This window comes from Lolium perenne, chromosome 6 (genome assembly GCF_019359855.2).
Source record: "Lolium perenne isolate Kyuss_39 chromosome 6, Kyuss_2.0, whole genome shotgun sequence".
NCBI classification, from domain to species: Eukaryota; Viridiplantae; Streptophyta; class Magnoliopsida; order Poales; family Poaceae; genus Lolium; species Lolium perenne.
The window spans coordinates 168,912,551-168,930,492 of NC_067249.2; the positions used below are offsets into that span (position 1 = coordinate 168,912,551).

Here is a 17,942-nt window from a genome sequence, read left to right on the forward strand (position 1 = left end):
GAAACTAGAACGCGAAGCTTCTATTCCTAGGAAGCTAGAGGATGGTTGAGAGCCCATCATTAAGATGTAGGTCAATGATTTTGATTGTAATGCTTTATGTGATCTTGGTGCAAGTATTTCCGTCATGCCTAAGAAAATCTATAATATGCTTGACTTGCCACCATTGAAAAATTGTTATTTGGATGTTAATCTTGCTGATAACTCTATAAAGAAACCTTTGGGGAGAGTTGATAATGTTCGCATTACCGTTAACAATAACCTTGTCCCCGTTGATTTTGTTGTCTTGGATATTGAATGCAATGCATCTTGTCCCATTATATTGGGAAGACCTTTTCTTCGAACTGTTGGTGCTATCATTGATATGAAGGAAGGTAATATTAAATATCAATTTCCTCTCAAGAAAGGTATGGAACACTTCCCTAGAAAGAGAATTAAGTTACCTTTTGATTCTATCATTAGAACAAATTATGATGTTGATGCTTCGTCTCTTGATAATACTTGATATACACTTTCTGCGCCTAGCTGAAAAGCGTTAAAGAAAAATGCTTATGGGAGACAACCCATGTTTTTACTACAGTACCTTTATTTTATATTTGAGTCTTGAAAGTTGTTACTACTGTAGCAACCTCTCCTTATTTTAGTTTTGTGCATTGTTGTGCCAAGTAAAGTCGTTGATAGTAAGGTTCATACTAGATTTGGATTACTGCGCAGAAACAGATTTCTTTGCTGTCACGAATCTGGGACAAATTCTCTGTAGGTAACTCAGAAAATTATGCCAATTTACGTGAGTGATCCTCAGATATGTACGCAACTTTCATTCAATTTGAGCATTTTCATTTGAGCAAGTCTGGTGCCTCTTAGAAATTCGTCTTTACGAACTGTTCTGTTTTGACAGATTCTGCCTTTTATTTCGCATTGCCTGTTTTGCTATGCTTGATGGATTTTTCGATTCCATTAACTTTCAGTAGCTTTGTGCAATGTCCAGAAGTGTTAAGAATGATTATGTCACCTCTGAACATGTAAATTTTGATTGTGCACTAACCCTCTAATGAGTTGTTTTGAGTTTGGTGTGGAGGAAGTTTTCAAGGATCAAGAGAGGGAGATGATACAATATGATCAAGGAGAGTGAAAGCTCTAAGCTTGGGGATGCCCCGGTGGTTCACCCCTGCATATTTCAAGAAGACTCAAGCGTCTAAGCTTGGGGATGCCCAAGGCATCCCCTTCTTCATCGACAACATTATCAGGTTCCTCTAGTGAAACTATATTTTTATTCCATCACATCTTATGTGCTTTGCTTGGAGCGTCGGTTTGTTTTTGTTTTTGTTTTGTTTGAATAAAATGGATCCTAGCATTCTTTGTGTGGGAGAGAGACACGCTCCGCTGTTGCATATGGACAAATATGTCCTTAGGCTTTACTCATAGTATTCATGGCGAAGGTTGAATCTTCTTCGTTAATTTGTTATATGGTTGGAAACGGAAAATGATACATGTAGTAATTGCTAAAATGTCTTGGATAATGTGATACTTGGCAATTGTTGTGCTCATGTTTAAGCTCTTGCATCATATACTTTGCACCTATTAATGAAGAAATACATAGAGCTTGCTAAAATTTGGTTTGCATAATTGGTCTCTCTAAGGTCTAGATAATTTCTAGTATTGAGTTTGAACAACAAGGAAGACGGTGTAGAGTCTTATAATGTTTACAATATGTCTTTTATGTGAGTTTTGCTGCACCGGTTCATCCTTGTGTTTGTTTCAAATAACCTTGCTAGCCTAAACCTTGTATCGAGAGGGAATACTTCTCATGCATCCAAAATCCTTGAGCCAACCACTATGCCATTTGTGTCCACCATACCTACCTACTACATGGTATTTCTCCGCCATTCCAAAGTAAATTGCTTGAGTGCTACCTTTAAAATTTCTATTCTTCATCTTTGCAATATATAGCTCATGGGACAAATATCCTAAAAAACTATTGTGGTATTGAATATGTACTTATGCACTTTATCTCTTATTAAGTTGCTTGTTGTGCGATAACCATGTTCCTGGGGACGCCATCAACTATTCTTTGTTGAATATCATGTGAGTTGCTATGCATGTCCGTCTTGTCTGAAGTAAGAGAGATTTACCACTCATTTAATGGTTAGAGCATGCATAATGTTAGAGAAGAACATTGGGCCGCTAACTAAAGCCATGATCCATGGTGGAAGTTTCAGTTTTGGACAAATATCCTCAATCTCATATGAGAAAATTAATTGTTGCCACATGCTTATGCATTAAAGAGGAGTCCATTATCTGTTGTCTATGTTGTCCCGGTATGGATGTCTAAGTTGAGAATAATCAATAGCGAGAAATCCGATGCGAGCTTTCTCCTTAGACCTTTGTACAGGCGGCATAGAGGTACCCCTTTGTGACACTTGGTTAAAACATATGTATTGCGATGATAATCCCGGTAATCCAAGCTAATTAGGACAAGGTGCGGGCACTATTAGTATACTATGCATGAGGCTTGCAACTTGTAGGATATAATTTACATAACACATATGCTTTATTACTACCGTTGACAAAATTGTTTCTTGTTTTCAAAACCAAAGCTCTAGAACAAATATAGCAATCAATGCTTCCCTCTGCGAAGGGCCATTCTTTTACTTTTATGTTGAGTCAGTTCACCTATTTCTCTCCATCTCAAGAAGCAAACACTTGTGTGAACTGTGCATTGATTCCTACATACTTGCATATTGCACTTGTTATATTACTTTACATTGACAATATCCATGAGATATACATGTTACAAGTTGAAAGCAACTGCTGAAACTTAATCTTCCTTTGTGTTGCTTCAATACCTTTACTTTGAATTATTGCTTTATGAGTTAACTCTTATGCAAGACTTGTTGATGCTTGTCTTGAAGTACTATTCATGAAAAGTCATTGCTTTATGATTCATTTGTTTACTCATGTCATTTACATTGTTTTGATCGCTACATTCATTACATATGCTTACAATAGTATGATCAAGGTTATGATGGCATGTCACTCCAGAAATTATCTTTGTTATCGTTTACCTGCTCGGGACGAGCAGAAACTAAGCTTGGGGATGCTGATACGTCTCCGACGTATCGATAATTTCTTATGTTCCATGCCACATTATTGATGATATCTACATGTTTTATGCATACTTTATGTCATATTTATGCATTTTCCGGCACTAACCTATTAACGAGATGCCGAAGAGTCAGTTGCTGTTTTCTGCTGTTTTTGGTTTCAGAAATCCTAGTAAGGAAATATTCTCGGAATTGAACGAAATCAACGCCCAGGGGCCTATTTTGCCACGAAGCTTCCAGAAGACCGAAGGGAAGACGAAGTGGGGCCACGGGGCGCCGCCACACTAGGGCGGCGCGGCCCAGGGGGGCCGTGCGGCCCTAGCGTGTGGGGCCCCCGTGACGCCTCTTGACCTGCCCTTCCGCCTACATATAGCCTTCGTCGCGAAACCCCCAGTACCGAGAGCCACGATACGGAAAACCTTCCAGAGACGCCGCCGCCGCCAATCCCATCTCGGGGGATTTAGGAGATCGCCTCCGGCACCCTGCCGGAGTGGGGAATCATCTCCCGGAGGACTCTTCACCGCCATGGTCGCCTCCGGAGTGATGAGTGAGTAGTTCACCCCTGGACTATGGGTCCATAGCAGTAGCTAGATGGTCGTCTTCTCCTTATGTGCTTCATTCTCGGGTCTTGTGAGCTGCTTAACATGATCAAGATCATCTATCTGTAATGCTATATGTTGTGTTTGTTGGGATCCGATGGATAGAGAATACTATGTTATGTTGATTATCAATCTATTACCTATGTGTTGTTTATGATCTTGCATGCTCTCCGTTATTAGTAGAGGCTCTGGCCAAGTTTTTACTCTTAACTCCAAGAGGGAGTATTTATGCTCGATAGTGGGTTCATGCCTCCATTAAATCTGGGACAGTGACAGAAAGTTCTAAGGTTGTTGATGTGCTGTTGCCACTAGGGATAAAACATTGATGCTATGTCCGAGGATGTAGTTATTGATTACATTACGCACCATACTTAATAGAATTGTCTGTTGTTTGCAACTTAATACTGGAAGGGGTTCGGATGATAACCTGAAGGTGGAATTTTTAGGCATAGATGCATGCTGGATAGCGGTCTATGTACTTTGTCGTAATGCCCAATTAAATCTCACTATACTCATCATATCATGTATGTGCATGGTCATGCCCTCTCTATTTGTCAATTGCCCAACTGTAATTTGTTCACCCAACATGCTATTTATCTTATGGGAGAGACACCACTAGTGAACTGTGGACCCCGGTCCATTCTTTTACATCGAATACAATCTACTGCAATACTTGTTCTACTGTTTTCTGCAAACAATCATCATCCACACTATACATCTAATCCTTTGTTACAGCAAGCCGGTGAGATTGACAACCTCACTGTTTCGTTGGGGCAAAGTACTTTGGTTGTGTTGTGCAGGTTCCACGTTGGCGCCGGAATCCCTGGTGTTGCGCCGCACTACATCTCGCCGCCATCAACCTTCAACGTGCTTCTTGGCTCCTACTGGTTCGATAAACCTTGGTTTCTTACTGAGAGAAACTTACTGTTGTACGCATCACACCTTCCTCTTGGGGTTCCCAACGGACGCGTGCTGAACGGAAAGACATACGTCAACCACGCGCAGCAAGCAGTCTGACCAATGCTCCGGCATATTTCATGACCATGATGAACAATATATTCATGGAATATTTGGATAAGTTCGTGGTGGTATTCATCGATGATATATTGATATATTCACAATATGATGCCGAGCACGAGAAAAATTTGCGCTTAATCATGGAAAAGTTCAGAGAGCACAAGTTGTATGCCAAGTTCAGCAAGTGCGAGTTCTGGTTGGACAGAGTTGGATTCCTTGGACACATAGTTTCAGCAGAAGGAGTCGCAGCAGACCCAAGCAAAGTTGCAGCTGTGACTGAATGGGAGTCACCCAAGAATGCAGGAGAGATTCAGAGTTTCTTAGGACTTGCGGGATACTACCGGAGATTTATTGAGAGTTTCTCCAAGATTGCAAAACCCATGACAGAACTGTTGAAGAAGGATAAGAAATTCATATGGACCGATGAGTGTGAAACTAGTTTTCAAGAGTTGAAGCAATGCCTAGTAAGTGCACCGGTCCTATGTTTGCCGGATATCAATAAGGATTTCCAAGTGTACTGTGATGCTTCTCGCCAAGGACTTGGAGGTGTTCTAATGCAAGATGGAAAAGTGGTGAGTTATGCTTCGCGGCAACTCAAACATCATGAGAGAAACTATCCAACTCATGACTTAGAGCTAGCATCTGTCATGCATACTCTCAAGGTATGGAGACATTATCTGATGGGAAAGCATTGTGATGTGTTCACAGACCATAAGAGCCTGAAGTATATATTCACTCAGAAGGAACTGAACATGATGCAAAGAAGATGGTTAGAACTAATAAAGGACTATGATATGAGTTTGCAATACCACCCAGGAAAGGCTAATGTTGTAGCTGATGCGCTGAGTCATAAGACCTATGTAAACGGTCTCACCGCTGGAGAACTACCTGAAGAGTTGTGTGAACATTTCAAAGATCTCTGACTGGAGATTGTGCCTGAAGGTTATCTAGCATCGCTTGAAGTTCAGCCAACACTAATGGATAAGATTAGAGAAGCTCATAAGTTAGACAAGGAAATGGAAGTAATCAAGGCCAATATGAGTGAAGGCAAAGCAAAGGGATTTCATGAGGATGAGCGAGGAACCATATGGTTTGAGAAGCGTATCTGTGTACCCCAGGATCCTGAGCTTAGGAAGTTGATTTTCCAGGAAGCCCATGATTCACCATACTCCATTCATCCGGGTAACACCAAGATGTACATGGACGTGAAGGAAAGGTTCTCGTGGAGTAATCTGAAGAGAGACATCGCTGAGTATATTGCACTGTGTGATGTTTGTAGTAGAGTCAAGGCGGAACATCAGAAACCCGCAGGATTGTTGCAACCACTACCTGTACCAGAATGGAAGTGGGAGAATATTGGCATGAATTTTATCACCGGATTGCCAAGGACTAGATCGGGATATGATTCCATTTGGGTTGTAGTTGACCGTCTGACTAAAGTGGCTCACTTCATTCCAGTGAAGACCACCTACACAAGCGCCAAACTATACATGAACAATATCATATGTTTGCATGGAGTGCCCAAGAGCATTGTGTCAGACAGAGGTACCCAGTTTACATCTCACTTTCGGCGTCAAATACATGAGTCTTTGGGAACTAGACTCGAGTTCAGCATAGCGTTTCACCCACAGACTGATGGACAGACTGAAAGAGTGAATCAAATCTTGGAATACATGTTAAGAGCATGTGCATTGGACTGTGGATCAAGTTGGGATGAAAATCTGTCGTATGCAGAGTTTTCATACAACAACAGCCACCAAGCAAGTATAGGCATGGCTCCAATTGAGGCACTATATGGAAGAAAATGCACCACCCCACTGTTATGGAGTGGCATAGGAGAAAGGAGTTTATTTGGCCCAGACTTGATCAAGGATGCTGAAGAGAAGGTCAGATTGATCAGAGATAGATTGAAGATAGCCCAATCCAGACAGAAGAGCTACGCCGACTCAAAGCGTAGAGAAGTGACCTATGAGATAGGTGATAGAGCATACCTAAGAGTCTCACCCCTACGTGGTGTGAAGAAGTTTGGAGTCAAAGGAAAGTTAGCACCCCGCTTTGTAGGACCATTCAAGATCCTGTCTCGGAAAGGTGAAGTAGCTTATGAGCTGGAACTGCTAGAATCTCTATCTACAGTTCATAATGTGTTCCATGTAAGTCAACTTAAGAAGTGCCATCCAGACATGGTAGAGACCCTGTTGAGAGACACAGTACCACTTGAGGAAGTTCAGTTGGAGAGTGATCTCACATATGAAGAAAAGCCAATCAAGATACTGGAGACAGCAGAAAGAGCTACTCGTACTAAGACGATCAGATTCTGCAAAGTCCAGTGGAATCACCACACCGAGGAAGAAGCTACTTGGGAGCGAGAAGATGATCTTCGAGAAGACCATCCACGCCTATTTGCTAGCCACTCCGATTCTCGAGGGCGAGAATCATCTTAAGGGGGATAGGTTTGTAACATCCCAATTTTTCAAATTTTCCAAACATCATGCATTGCATTCATAAGCACCATGTCATCATTTCATTTTAGTGAAAATTTTAAATTCAAATCTTATTTCAAAACCCCGAACCCCAAAATGGCAATATAGCCACATAGGCATGTATGCCAATTTTTGGTTTTATAAAAGATTTTTTTGCTTGAAAAGTGGTCTCATAGTGAAGGCCTTTTCACAAGGTTTCCAGCGATATCTTATTTATATTTTTCCGATTATTTTTAAGTGCCCAAAAGCTTTTTCAATTAAAAGAGAGAAATAGAAAAGAAGAAAAAAAAATCGGCCGGCCGACTGGGCCGACCCAGCCAGCCACAAGCCCAGCCAGGCTAGCCCGCACCCAGCGCCCCGTCCCCAATCTCCGAACCGCCGCCACCTCCCTGTAGGCACGACGCGCGCACGTACAGAGGCCCCGGCCCCCTCTCAGCCCGAGCGCCCCTCCCCATATAGCCCCGCACCTCCTCTCTTATTTCCCCCTCTTCTCCCTCTCCATTGCGCCCCCAGGCTGCCCCGATCCCTCGCCGGAGTTCGCCGGAGCTGCACCACCTCCATCCGCCCGCCACGGCCGCCTCGACCCGAACCACGCCGTGTCGCGGCTACCCCTAGCTCCTCCTCCGCGTGCCGCACCTCGTCCACGCTTTTTCCCGAGCCGAGGACCACCGGAGCGCCGACGCCGTGCACGTCTGAGCCGCCTCCGGCGAACTCGCCATCGCCGCCGCCACGTCAGCACCTTGTCAGCCGCCACCTCAGCGCCACGTGAGCCAACCCCCTTTTCTATTTTTCTTTTTAGTTTTTCTTTTTCATTTAGGCAAACAGATCTGAGCCATAGGTTCTATGATGATCCAACGGCCGTGAGTAGTGATCCGCGACGAAGAGGTATCAGCCAGTAGCAGAGTGCCACATTTCAGGGACACACCCTAGTTTGCGTTTAATCTCGGTTTCGATAGTCCGCGACTTGTAAAAATCACAACCGGAGTTCTGTATGTACAAAAATCACAAACCACATATCGTTGGAATCCTAAAAATATAAGAAACATTGTGGAACAATAAAATGTGGACTTACAGAAGTTTGAAAACCATTCTTATTTAAATGCCTAACCGGAGTACTTTACCCATAAAATGAGATCTACACACTCTTTTCGAGTGATTCTTTTTTCGTATGTTCGCAAATGAAACCTCTGACCAGTAGCACCAAAACCATCATTTGTCTACTGTACTAAAACACCTTTTTCAATTAATGGTAGTTGCCCTTCGCTAGTGTGACATAGATGGTTCGCAATAATCCAACCAACCGTAAAACTTGACCATGACATCATGCATGTAGTGACAACCAGAGAACAATAAATGAAGTGCACTTGTGTAAACCTCATATGCATCTCATGTCTATGTTTGTGCATTTGTTTCTTGCATTGTGCTTATGGTGCAATGTTATCGGTTTGTAGATTGTGATTGTGCCGACTGCAACGGTTGTGCTTGTGAAGATTGTACCAACTCTCCACCCTATCCAGGCAAGTGACACACACAAATGTCCCAGTTTTTATCTATGCACAGTAGAGATTTTTGTAGTATACATGTGTAGGGTATATGCTTTGCTATGCAATCCCACTAGTCTAGCTACCCCTACCTTGACTTACTTTGTCGCCATTAAATTTACTTGTTTTTCAGCTATGCTATGAAATGATTTTGTTAGTGAGTTATGGAAAAACAACTAAGTTTAATGAATTACCTGGGTGGAATTGGTATTGCTCGGTTTATGTTGAGTAGTTGCACCAGAGTCATGTCTATGGCGGTCGTGTGCATCGCACTTGTGGACGGCCACCCAGGAACAAAGAGATAATAGACAACCTTGCTCATTAGCTTACCGTACAGCCACATGCTATATGGGCTCTGGCTTGACGGAGTATGTTGTGTGAACCTGGGCCCTACGCGACATGATGATGTAGGAGAATGTAGGTTGGAGCGGGTCCGTAGAGAAAGGTCTGGGTGATCACTTCGGAAAAATCTCGTCCTAGTCAACATCTGTCCATTTGAGCAAAATGTGCATCATGGAAGAAGAACAGACTAGGTCATGTGGGTAAATTTTTACAACCTCTGCGGAGTGTAAAACTAAGTACTTAGTCGTGTCCCCGGTTACGGACAATTTGAGCGAACTGACAAGGATCCTGTTCGAAGATCTCCTCATTCCAATTTCTTAAATAAAATTTGATGGGTGAACGGGGAATATGTCAATTGGTGCAAGTGACTATCGGCTAGCAGGTCCCGTGAAATGTCTATGGTTTGAGTCTGCAGGGGTAGGTCACCCAAACCAAGTTGATCATATGCAATAGGAAGACTCACTGATGTCTATCGGTGGTGTCAAGGCTCATTGATGTCTATCGGTGGTGTCCAGGTTCATTGATGTCTATCAATGGTACCACTTAATTAGTATGAAAGAAAATGTTTTGTCAAATGATAGGATAAAATTGGCTTTATGCAAATATGCCTGAGCTCTACCAGCCAAATGTGCACTTAAGTGTTAGGTTGCTACTTGTGTCCACCATTGTGTCATCTTGCCAATACAATTCCAAATGTATTGACTTCAGGCTGTAACGTTTTATGTTGCAGGTTACTTCTCTAACTGAAGATGTTTGTTTAGGTTCACGAGTCTTTGCCCAACATGTCTGCATGTGGCTTCATGAAGGAAGATGGCTCCATGCTTTAATATTTCTTGCTGCTTTAAACTCTGAATTTGTGCTAGCCTAAGAGCTATGCAACTTATATCGAACTATTTTATTTCCGCTGGATCTTAGGTTGTAATGAAGACCTTTGCTACTTGGTATTCCATCTTAAACTGTGTGTGCTAGCAGTTCGATCCAGGGACTAGCACGGTTGCACAGAGACTCTCACTTTTTCAGGTGAGGTCACCACACTTGTCTACCTTGTTATCACACGTCTTGACATCTCCTACCCAGTCCACATGCTGAGTCAGTTCATGGCTGCTCCCACTAGTGTCCACTATAGTCATCTTCTTCATGTCCTTCGCTATCTTCGTGGCACTATCTCCCGTCGGCTTTTCTTTCCTCGCTCCAGCTCCTTACAGCTCCAGACCTACTCAGATGCTACATGGGCTAGCGATCCAGAGGATCGCAAGTCTCTTTCTGCCTACTGTGTCTTTCTTGGTGGCTCTCTCATTGCTTGGAAGACCAAGAAGCAGGTTGCAGTCTCTCGTTCGAGTGTTGAGGCTGAGTTGCGAGCGATGGCTCTCTTGACGGCTGAGGTGACTTGGTTACGCTGGTTACTTACGGACTTTGGTGTTTCTGCTGACGCTCCGACTCCGCTCTTATCGGACAGTACTGGTGCCATCATCATTGCGCGTGATCCGATGAAGCACGAGCACACCAAACACATCGGTGTTGATGCCTTCTATGTGTGTCATGTTGTGCAGCATCAGGTTATGGCTCTTCATTATGTGCCTTCAGAGCTTCAGCTTGCTGACTTCTTCACGAAGGCCTAGACTAGAGCACAACATGGTTTCTTTCTCTCCAAACTCAGTGTTGTCGATCCACCATGAGTTTGAGGGGGGGTGTTAGAGTTGTATAGTACCTTTTCCGTTATTCCCCAGTGTATGAGGGGTTTACCTGCACATTGTCACACTTGTACATGTACTGGCCTATGGTCCTCTGTGAATACTAGTTGCCCATTCACAACATCTATGTCCATGTTCAGCCCGTGACTCGGCAGACAATGAAAACAATTAAAATATAGCAGCCATTCGTTTCTCTCAGTCCACCAGCAAGATGGAGAACCTTGCAGTGAATCCATGCGGCGAAACACACGGCTGATTCTCTCCCTCTCCTGAACCCCATCGATGCATAGCCCATGGAGGAAAGAGTGCAATTGGCTGTGGCCTCCACCAAGTTGACGCCGTCGGCAAGCGTGCAGTTGGCGGTGGCCTCCACGAAGTAGACGCCCTCGGTGGAGCACTGCACGGCCGGGCGCCCGGTGTCGTCGGCATCCACAGCGGCACGGCGAGCTTCTTGCGTGTTGGTGCTCTGTCGGCGGTGTCACAGCTTCGTGGAGGAGTCATGCTGCACGCGTTCACGCTGCCACCAGCAGCCTGCCACTGCCCACCTTCTTCCTCTTCACGAAGAGCTAGTACTCTCCTGGGCTGACGCAATGGCAAAGCGCGGTAGCCCAGCGACCTCCTGTAGCCCAGCACCCCCATCTGAACGCCGTGGCCTCCTCTCGCGCTAAAACTACTTCTACACGTGGCGGAGTCTCCACGCGAAGACACGTGGCGGAGTCTCCACGCGAAGACACGACCACGCGCGTGACCATGTCCAGGCAAGTACGCCCGCGCGACGCGGCCAAGCATCAGGCAACTACGCCCAAGCGACGCGATCAAGAACCAGGCAAGTACACCGCCCGTACGCGGCCAGCGCGACGTGGCCAAGCACGTACAGCCAGGCCAAGCAACCCCTGGCATTCTCTCTCCTCTCCTATCCCACCTTGCTTCTCCTTGCGACACTTGGCGAGCAGGGAGATCACTTCCCACCAAAATTCTGGCACCACAACGCGCCACGTGTCGCATGTGGAGAGACTTTTGGACTTTCGCGAAGGTCGGCGTTTTTTTAATGATTTCGTAGTTTTTTTTTAGAAAAATATAAATCTAGGGAACTCCACATACGTATTTCATATATGTATTTCATACATATGAATAGAGACCATTTTTACGAAAGTTCGAGTTTGCCAGGGGTACAAATGGAATGAAAATGAATTGATAAAACATTCCTAGAAAAAAATTATGCCAATTAGACTTTCATGATATTCTAATCAGATTGGATGGCAAAGATTTCTCATTTTATTTGCGATTTTTATATGGTTTAGCTCCTCCCGCAGTCTTTGTCCATCGCACGATATCGCTGGGCAGAGGCGAGTTTGTTTTGTATCCACGACTTTAGACGGCGAGAGAAACAACAAAAGCGTCGGAGCCGAAGGCTGCCGTGACGATGGACAGGACGGGCCTTGGGCCGGGCAAAGGCGGCGGAGGTGGTGGTAGTGACGATGGACATTCTCGGGGCAGGGCACGGGTGTGGCGTGGATGACCTGGAGCAGCGTAGCTGTGTTGGGGTTTCGTCGGCGATGTTGGACAGAGTTTCGATCTGAATGACTGAAACACGCGGGAGAAAGAGAAAAGTATATCCTCTTGGCTATTTTTATTTGAGATCCTTGGCTTCACGATTGAAGATCAGGGGTAGCAAAAAAGAGAAGCAAACTTGTGCAGCCGCGCTGGTTGGATTTTTGTTAGGTGCTGGAAGCAACGAAGCTATGCATTTTTCGGTTCTTCATATTTGCTGGTGCAGATCATGAGTAGCAACAAAGAAATTAAAGAAAAACGATGCGGATCGGAATCGTTTAGTTGGGTAGTTTGTGCAGAAAAAGGTGCAGGTTGCTTGGCGACACGAGCATGTTCCTTGCTGATCGAACTCGAACACATCAGTCATAAATTCAAACCCATATTGGATTGGTCAAGGTTAGTTTTTCAACAGTTCTTTTCTCGGCCGTTTTCTCTCGATGCCGAATTGCTGATACTTAACCTGCAAAAAAAATTTGCTGATGCTTAGTCGTATATTTGGTTGTAGTTGATTTCTTCAGCCGGTGATTTTTAGATGCTAACGACACGATGAAGAAATAATGGACAACGGACCTAGGCGGTGTGAAACCTTCGAGACACTAGAACCCATCAGCTATACCATCTCTCACAGCAAAAACGCTTAACTGATTTGGCCCAAATGTCAATCTCCATCAATATGCTCTGCAAGCTGACTGACTTACAAAGGTCGTGGAGAGGCTTCAAAGCAAAGACAAATCTGATCGCTTTTTTTAGGAGCAAGACCAAATCTGATACCCAGCATGTATGCTTTGCAGCTTGTACTCTAATTCTTCGGCATGCCAGGAACGCCATGGTCTTTAATAACAAGTCAATCACAAAATAATGCCTACTTGACATGGTCGAAACTGAGCTAGACTTATGAGCACGTAGGCGAAAGGAAGCTGTATTGGCCTGGATGGGATGCAGCAGGTATAGATGTGTTTTTGAAACTTTTTAGTTAAGATCCAACTATGGATTTTCATGTAAGGATATTTTGGACGCCCGATTTGAGCACTTTTTTTGCCAATGCACAAGTAGGAGCGGTCTTGGCATTACTTGATAGATAGAGAGAGTTACATGGAGAGAGCGTGTGCGGTCAGCCGGCCGCTACGCTGGATGTTACTGGTTCCAAAGAGAGCAAGAGAGTATAGATGAATGCGGCACAGTGCCCTACTGCGTTGTTTGACCAATTAAAACGGTGTCGGCACCGCAAAGGAAGACGAGAAGGAGCGACACCCATGGAGTGGATATAGTTGAGCAGCACGGATGTTGGAATTTCTTTGTCGGGCCAGGACTGTTGGAGAAATATAGCAAGAACTTTATAGTATTTCAGGTTGGCAGATGAGGCTGTGGCGGGACACCTAACCATGGATCACGCCGTGGATGTGCTGAAGATGGCTGGTTCTTTATGTCAAGCGCAAAACTTTCTCTCCCGTTGCAACGCACGGGCATGTTTCCTAGTATTACTCATAGGAACAGATGTAGTACAGCACTCCGTAATATATTTTGGAAATAATATTGGCATCAAGAGTATTCGTAGTTGCAACAGTATCAACAAAGAGCCCAAATTCAAAACGAGTTGTTAGACGAGTTTGGGCCGAGTCACGAGCTACTTTTAGCTCTCGAGTATATCTCCCATTGTACATTGTACCCTACTATATATACTTAGCTACAACGTCTAGGACTAGTCGAATCTTGCATATCGATCGGTAATTGCTGTGGATCTGTGTTTGCCGGTCGACCGGCTATGGCGTACCACGGAGAACCCCCTGCTGCTCTCCGAAGCATCCCGGATGACCTGATCCCCGAGGTCCTGCTCCGCCTGCCAGCCCCAGCCGTCCATCGTTCCCGCGCTGTGTGCAAGCTGTGGCGCAGCCTCATCGACGACGACCGCTTCCTTGGTGCCCACCGCCGACATCGCCCGGCCATGCCCCTCTTCTACCTCCACCGCGATGACAGCACGGCACCCGCGGAACTGAACCCGCCCAACTTACGCGTCCGTCTGGAAGCCATCGACCTCCGCCCCCGCGCGACCCAGACGCTCATCCGCTTCGCCGTCGCCCAGGAGCACAGGCACATCGTCAGGTCCGCCCGGGGCGGGCGGCTGCAGCGGCGCCACGCCGTCCGAGCGGATCAGATCGAGGAGCCCAGCGGGTTCGACGTCCACGGCTCCTGCGACGGCGTCCTCCTCGTCTCCCACGGATGGACCCTGTTCGCCTATAATCCCGCCGCGCGCCGCTGGGCCCAGCTCCCCGACAACGGCAGCCCCATCGTCGGCTTCTACGCGCATCGCCCTACGGGCACCTTCCGTGTGCTGCTGTCCCACGGGCGCTGTCGTGAAGAGCACTGGGTCCTGACCATATGCCGCCAGATGACCCAGCGGCGCATCCCAGGCACCGACGAGTTCCTGTCGGACCAGAATAGGCTCCGCCCCGCCTGCGAATCCCCACCGGCGCTCGTCTCGGGCTGCCTCCACTGGCTGCCGCAGAGCTTCCAGAGCAACAGAGACCTGCTGACGTTCGACACCGTGTCGGAGACGTTCCGATGGATGCGTCCTCCTCCCGCTGTAGAAGCGGACGGGCACGTGCAGGCGCTGCTCGAGCTCGACGGGATGCTCGCCATGACCGTGACGCGCGCCGGGGACCTGGCGCAGCTCTGGGTCATGGGGGACTATGGAGAGCAGGCCTGGTTCTGCAAGCTCCAAGTGTCGCTACCAGTGGATCGCTTCGGCGGCGCCGTCCACCTGGGCGGCGTGGCCATCGTGTCGCAGGAGGGAGACGTGCTGATCCAGTGCGAGAACGGCTTGTTGCAGTGCGACTCCGTGGGGAGAGTGCACAAGCATCACCAGCTTGAGCACCATCGGGCTGTGGCCGTGCCACACATGTTTAAGGAAAACATCGTTCCGCATCATTGCCTGGATGATCAACAGCCCAGAGAAGGGTGGGAGGGTCGTCAGATTCCACCTTTCTTCCGCGACATGCGCGATGGATGCTACTACCCTACTCCATGAAACTTTGCTGCTCGTCATCTATCAAATTTCTTCTCTTCGTTTTGGAGGAATATATTCCGCATTGCCCCTCTTGACTGCCCAGATTTGGCTCGCAACTATTTAGGCTTTACTTACGCCAACGTGCTAAATGGAGTAATCAGAAACCCATCTAACGATCTGACACCAACTCCTTGAGTCAACCCTATGTGAAGCCATCAATGTTTACCTCTGAGAATTCAGGCACAAGTTAGTGAAGCACCCGGGGTAGCTGACCACGTCATTTTTTTTTTTTGACACATGTGATTCTTATTCTTGTTCAACTAAATCAGGTAACAATAATGTTTACTAGACACAAACTTTAGCAGTTGCATTCAGCGAGAAAGTAATTATGTTAGTGTAAGATCTCATCACATAACTTAGAAATTAGCCCAAACATGAACACCTTTTTTTTTTTGAACCAATATATAATATATAAGCCATCAAGCAGCCTCATTAAAAACCTCTCAGTCCCCTTAGGTACCCTAGTGAGGAAAAGAGTGCGTCTAGAACTTGCGGCCACACAGTTACACATGGATTATATCGTTCAGGATTTTGTCTAAGATAAAACTAGGAGGTTCATCGACCCAATTACAAGTGATAGAATTAAGGGAACTATAATGAGCTATCTCATGGGCCACCTGGTTTGCCTCCCTTGGACAATGTGTATACTCTACAGTTCCAATCGAAGCAGCAAGATCCACACAGTCAGCAAAAATCGCAGCTGATTCACTCCACCATCTTGTCTCACCAGAACAAGCATCAACGGTTTCCTTCGAGTCCGACTCCGCGGTAATTCTGTTACACCCCATAGTACATGCAAGTTGCAGACCCTCCTTCATTGCAGTCGCCTCTGCCGCAGCCACTGATGAGACATAGGGTAGGACACACGACGACGCCGCAATGAAATCACCCTTATAGTCTCGGACAATAGCTCCCACTGCACCCGATCTAGAGTCTACATCAAATGCCGCATCCACATTAAGCTTCACATGGCGGGGTTCAGGCCGTTTCCATTTAGCTTCACCTCCCAAAACAGGTTTCGAATTAGCCTTAGCCGCATTTGCCGTAATGCCAAGAATCGACATCCTGCAACGATGCGTCGGGGGAGCTTCCTCGTCATGTGTGTGTCTTCTACGAAGCCACCATAAGTACCAACAAGTAACTGAGATAGTCTCCTTCAGATTGACAGAAATCAGACCCGGGAAAGTATTAGATTGCAATAACAGAAGGTGTTCCAGAATTGATGACCCAGCTCTGTCCACAACAAGGGCCTCCTCAATAATTTCAGAAAGACCCAGAGCCCTCCATAGGTCACATGCAGGAGAGATGGCGGATGTCTTCTGCTCCTTGATGGCATACTGGACATTCACCCGTCGTGCCAATGTGGCGATTTGCCAGAATGCTTTTTAGTGGTAGGATCCCATGGAGGGCACGCCACATGAATATTTTCACCTTACTCGGAATCTGTAGCTTCCACAGTATACTCCAGACAGGGTTAGACGCCGAACTACCTGGCATGGCCAGAATATTACCTCTTGCGCCGAAACGAGCCCTCCATTGGCTGTGGTAACCCGAGCGTACAGTGTATTGGCCATGAGAAGTAAGCGACCAAGCAATAAAATCACCAAATCCTTGAGTATTGAGAGGTATGCTCAGAATCCGCCCCACATCACAGGAGTTAAAAAGGGAGCGTATAAGAACTTCATCCCATAGGCCCGTATCAGCATCAATTAATTCACTAACCCTGGTATAGACAATGGGTCCTCGAGGAGTAGTAACCTTTCTATTAGAACTTGATGGAATCCAAGGATCATACCAAATATTAACATTTTCTCCATCACCAATCCGCCATATGTAGCCACGTTTAAAGGTGGTAAGGCCAGCAACAATACTTTGCCAAGTAAAAGATGATCCTGCTTTCAGGCCAGCTTTAAGAATATCTCCATGGGGGTAATATTTAGCTCTAAGAACTTGGGCACATAAAGAGTCCGGGTTCTTGATGAGCCTCCACACTTGCTTAGCCAACATAGCGAGATTGAATGAGTGACAATCGCGGAACCCCATACCTCCCTCATTCTTAGGATAGCAAACCTTCCACCAGGCATACCAATGCATTTTATTACTGGTATCATCACCGCCCCATCAGAACCCGGAGATAGCATCCATCATACTTTTGCACACACCGATAGGAATTTGGAACACTGGCATAACATAGACTGGAATGGCCTGTGCAATAGCTTTAAGAAGAATTTCTTTGGCACCAATCGAAAGAAGCTTTTCCTTCCAGCCAGTAATTCTCTGAATAATCCTCTCAATGAAATGTCTAAAGCAATCACTTTTGTCTGCCCCCACAAGAGCAGGTAGACCCAAATATTTATCCGAGAGAGCCTCCGTGTCAATATGAAGAACTTCACAAATTTCTGTTCTCAAAATAACATGAGTATTAGGAGAAAATAAAATACTCGATTTAGCCAAACTCACCAGTTATCCCGAGTTAGCACAGTAAGAATCAAGAACCGCCTGTAGAGAAGTTGCATTGGTCATATCAGCTTTCATGAGGATTAGGGAGTCATCAGC

The 17,942-nt window shown here is 45.8% G+C and overlaps 1 protein-coding gene across 1 annotated transcript; it reads left to right on the plus strand.

Moving 5' to 3' along the window:
* The first annotated feature begins 14,021 nt into the window (after positions 1-14,021).
* LOC127309471 (F-box protein At3g07870-like) lies at positions 14,022-15,418 on the plus strand. Its single transcript, XM_051340323.1, has one exon. It carries the CDS (start codon positions 14,085-14,087, stop codon positions 15,345-15,347), a length of 1,263 nt encoding a protein of 420 aa, XP_051196283.1. The 5' UTR covers positions 14,022-14,084; the 3' UTR covers positions 15,348-15,418.
* Positions 15,419-17,942: the final 2,524 nt, after the last annotated feature.

What these genes read in the sequence shown, in the direction of transcription:
- LOC127309471 (XM_051340323.1), top strand. Translation starts at nt 14,085, where the DNA reads ATGGCGTACCACGGAGAACCCCCTGCTGCTCTCCGAAGCATCCCGGAT.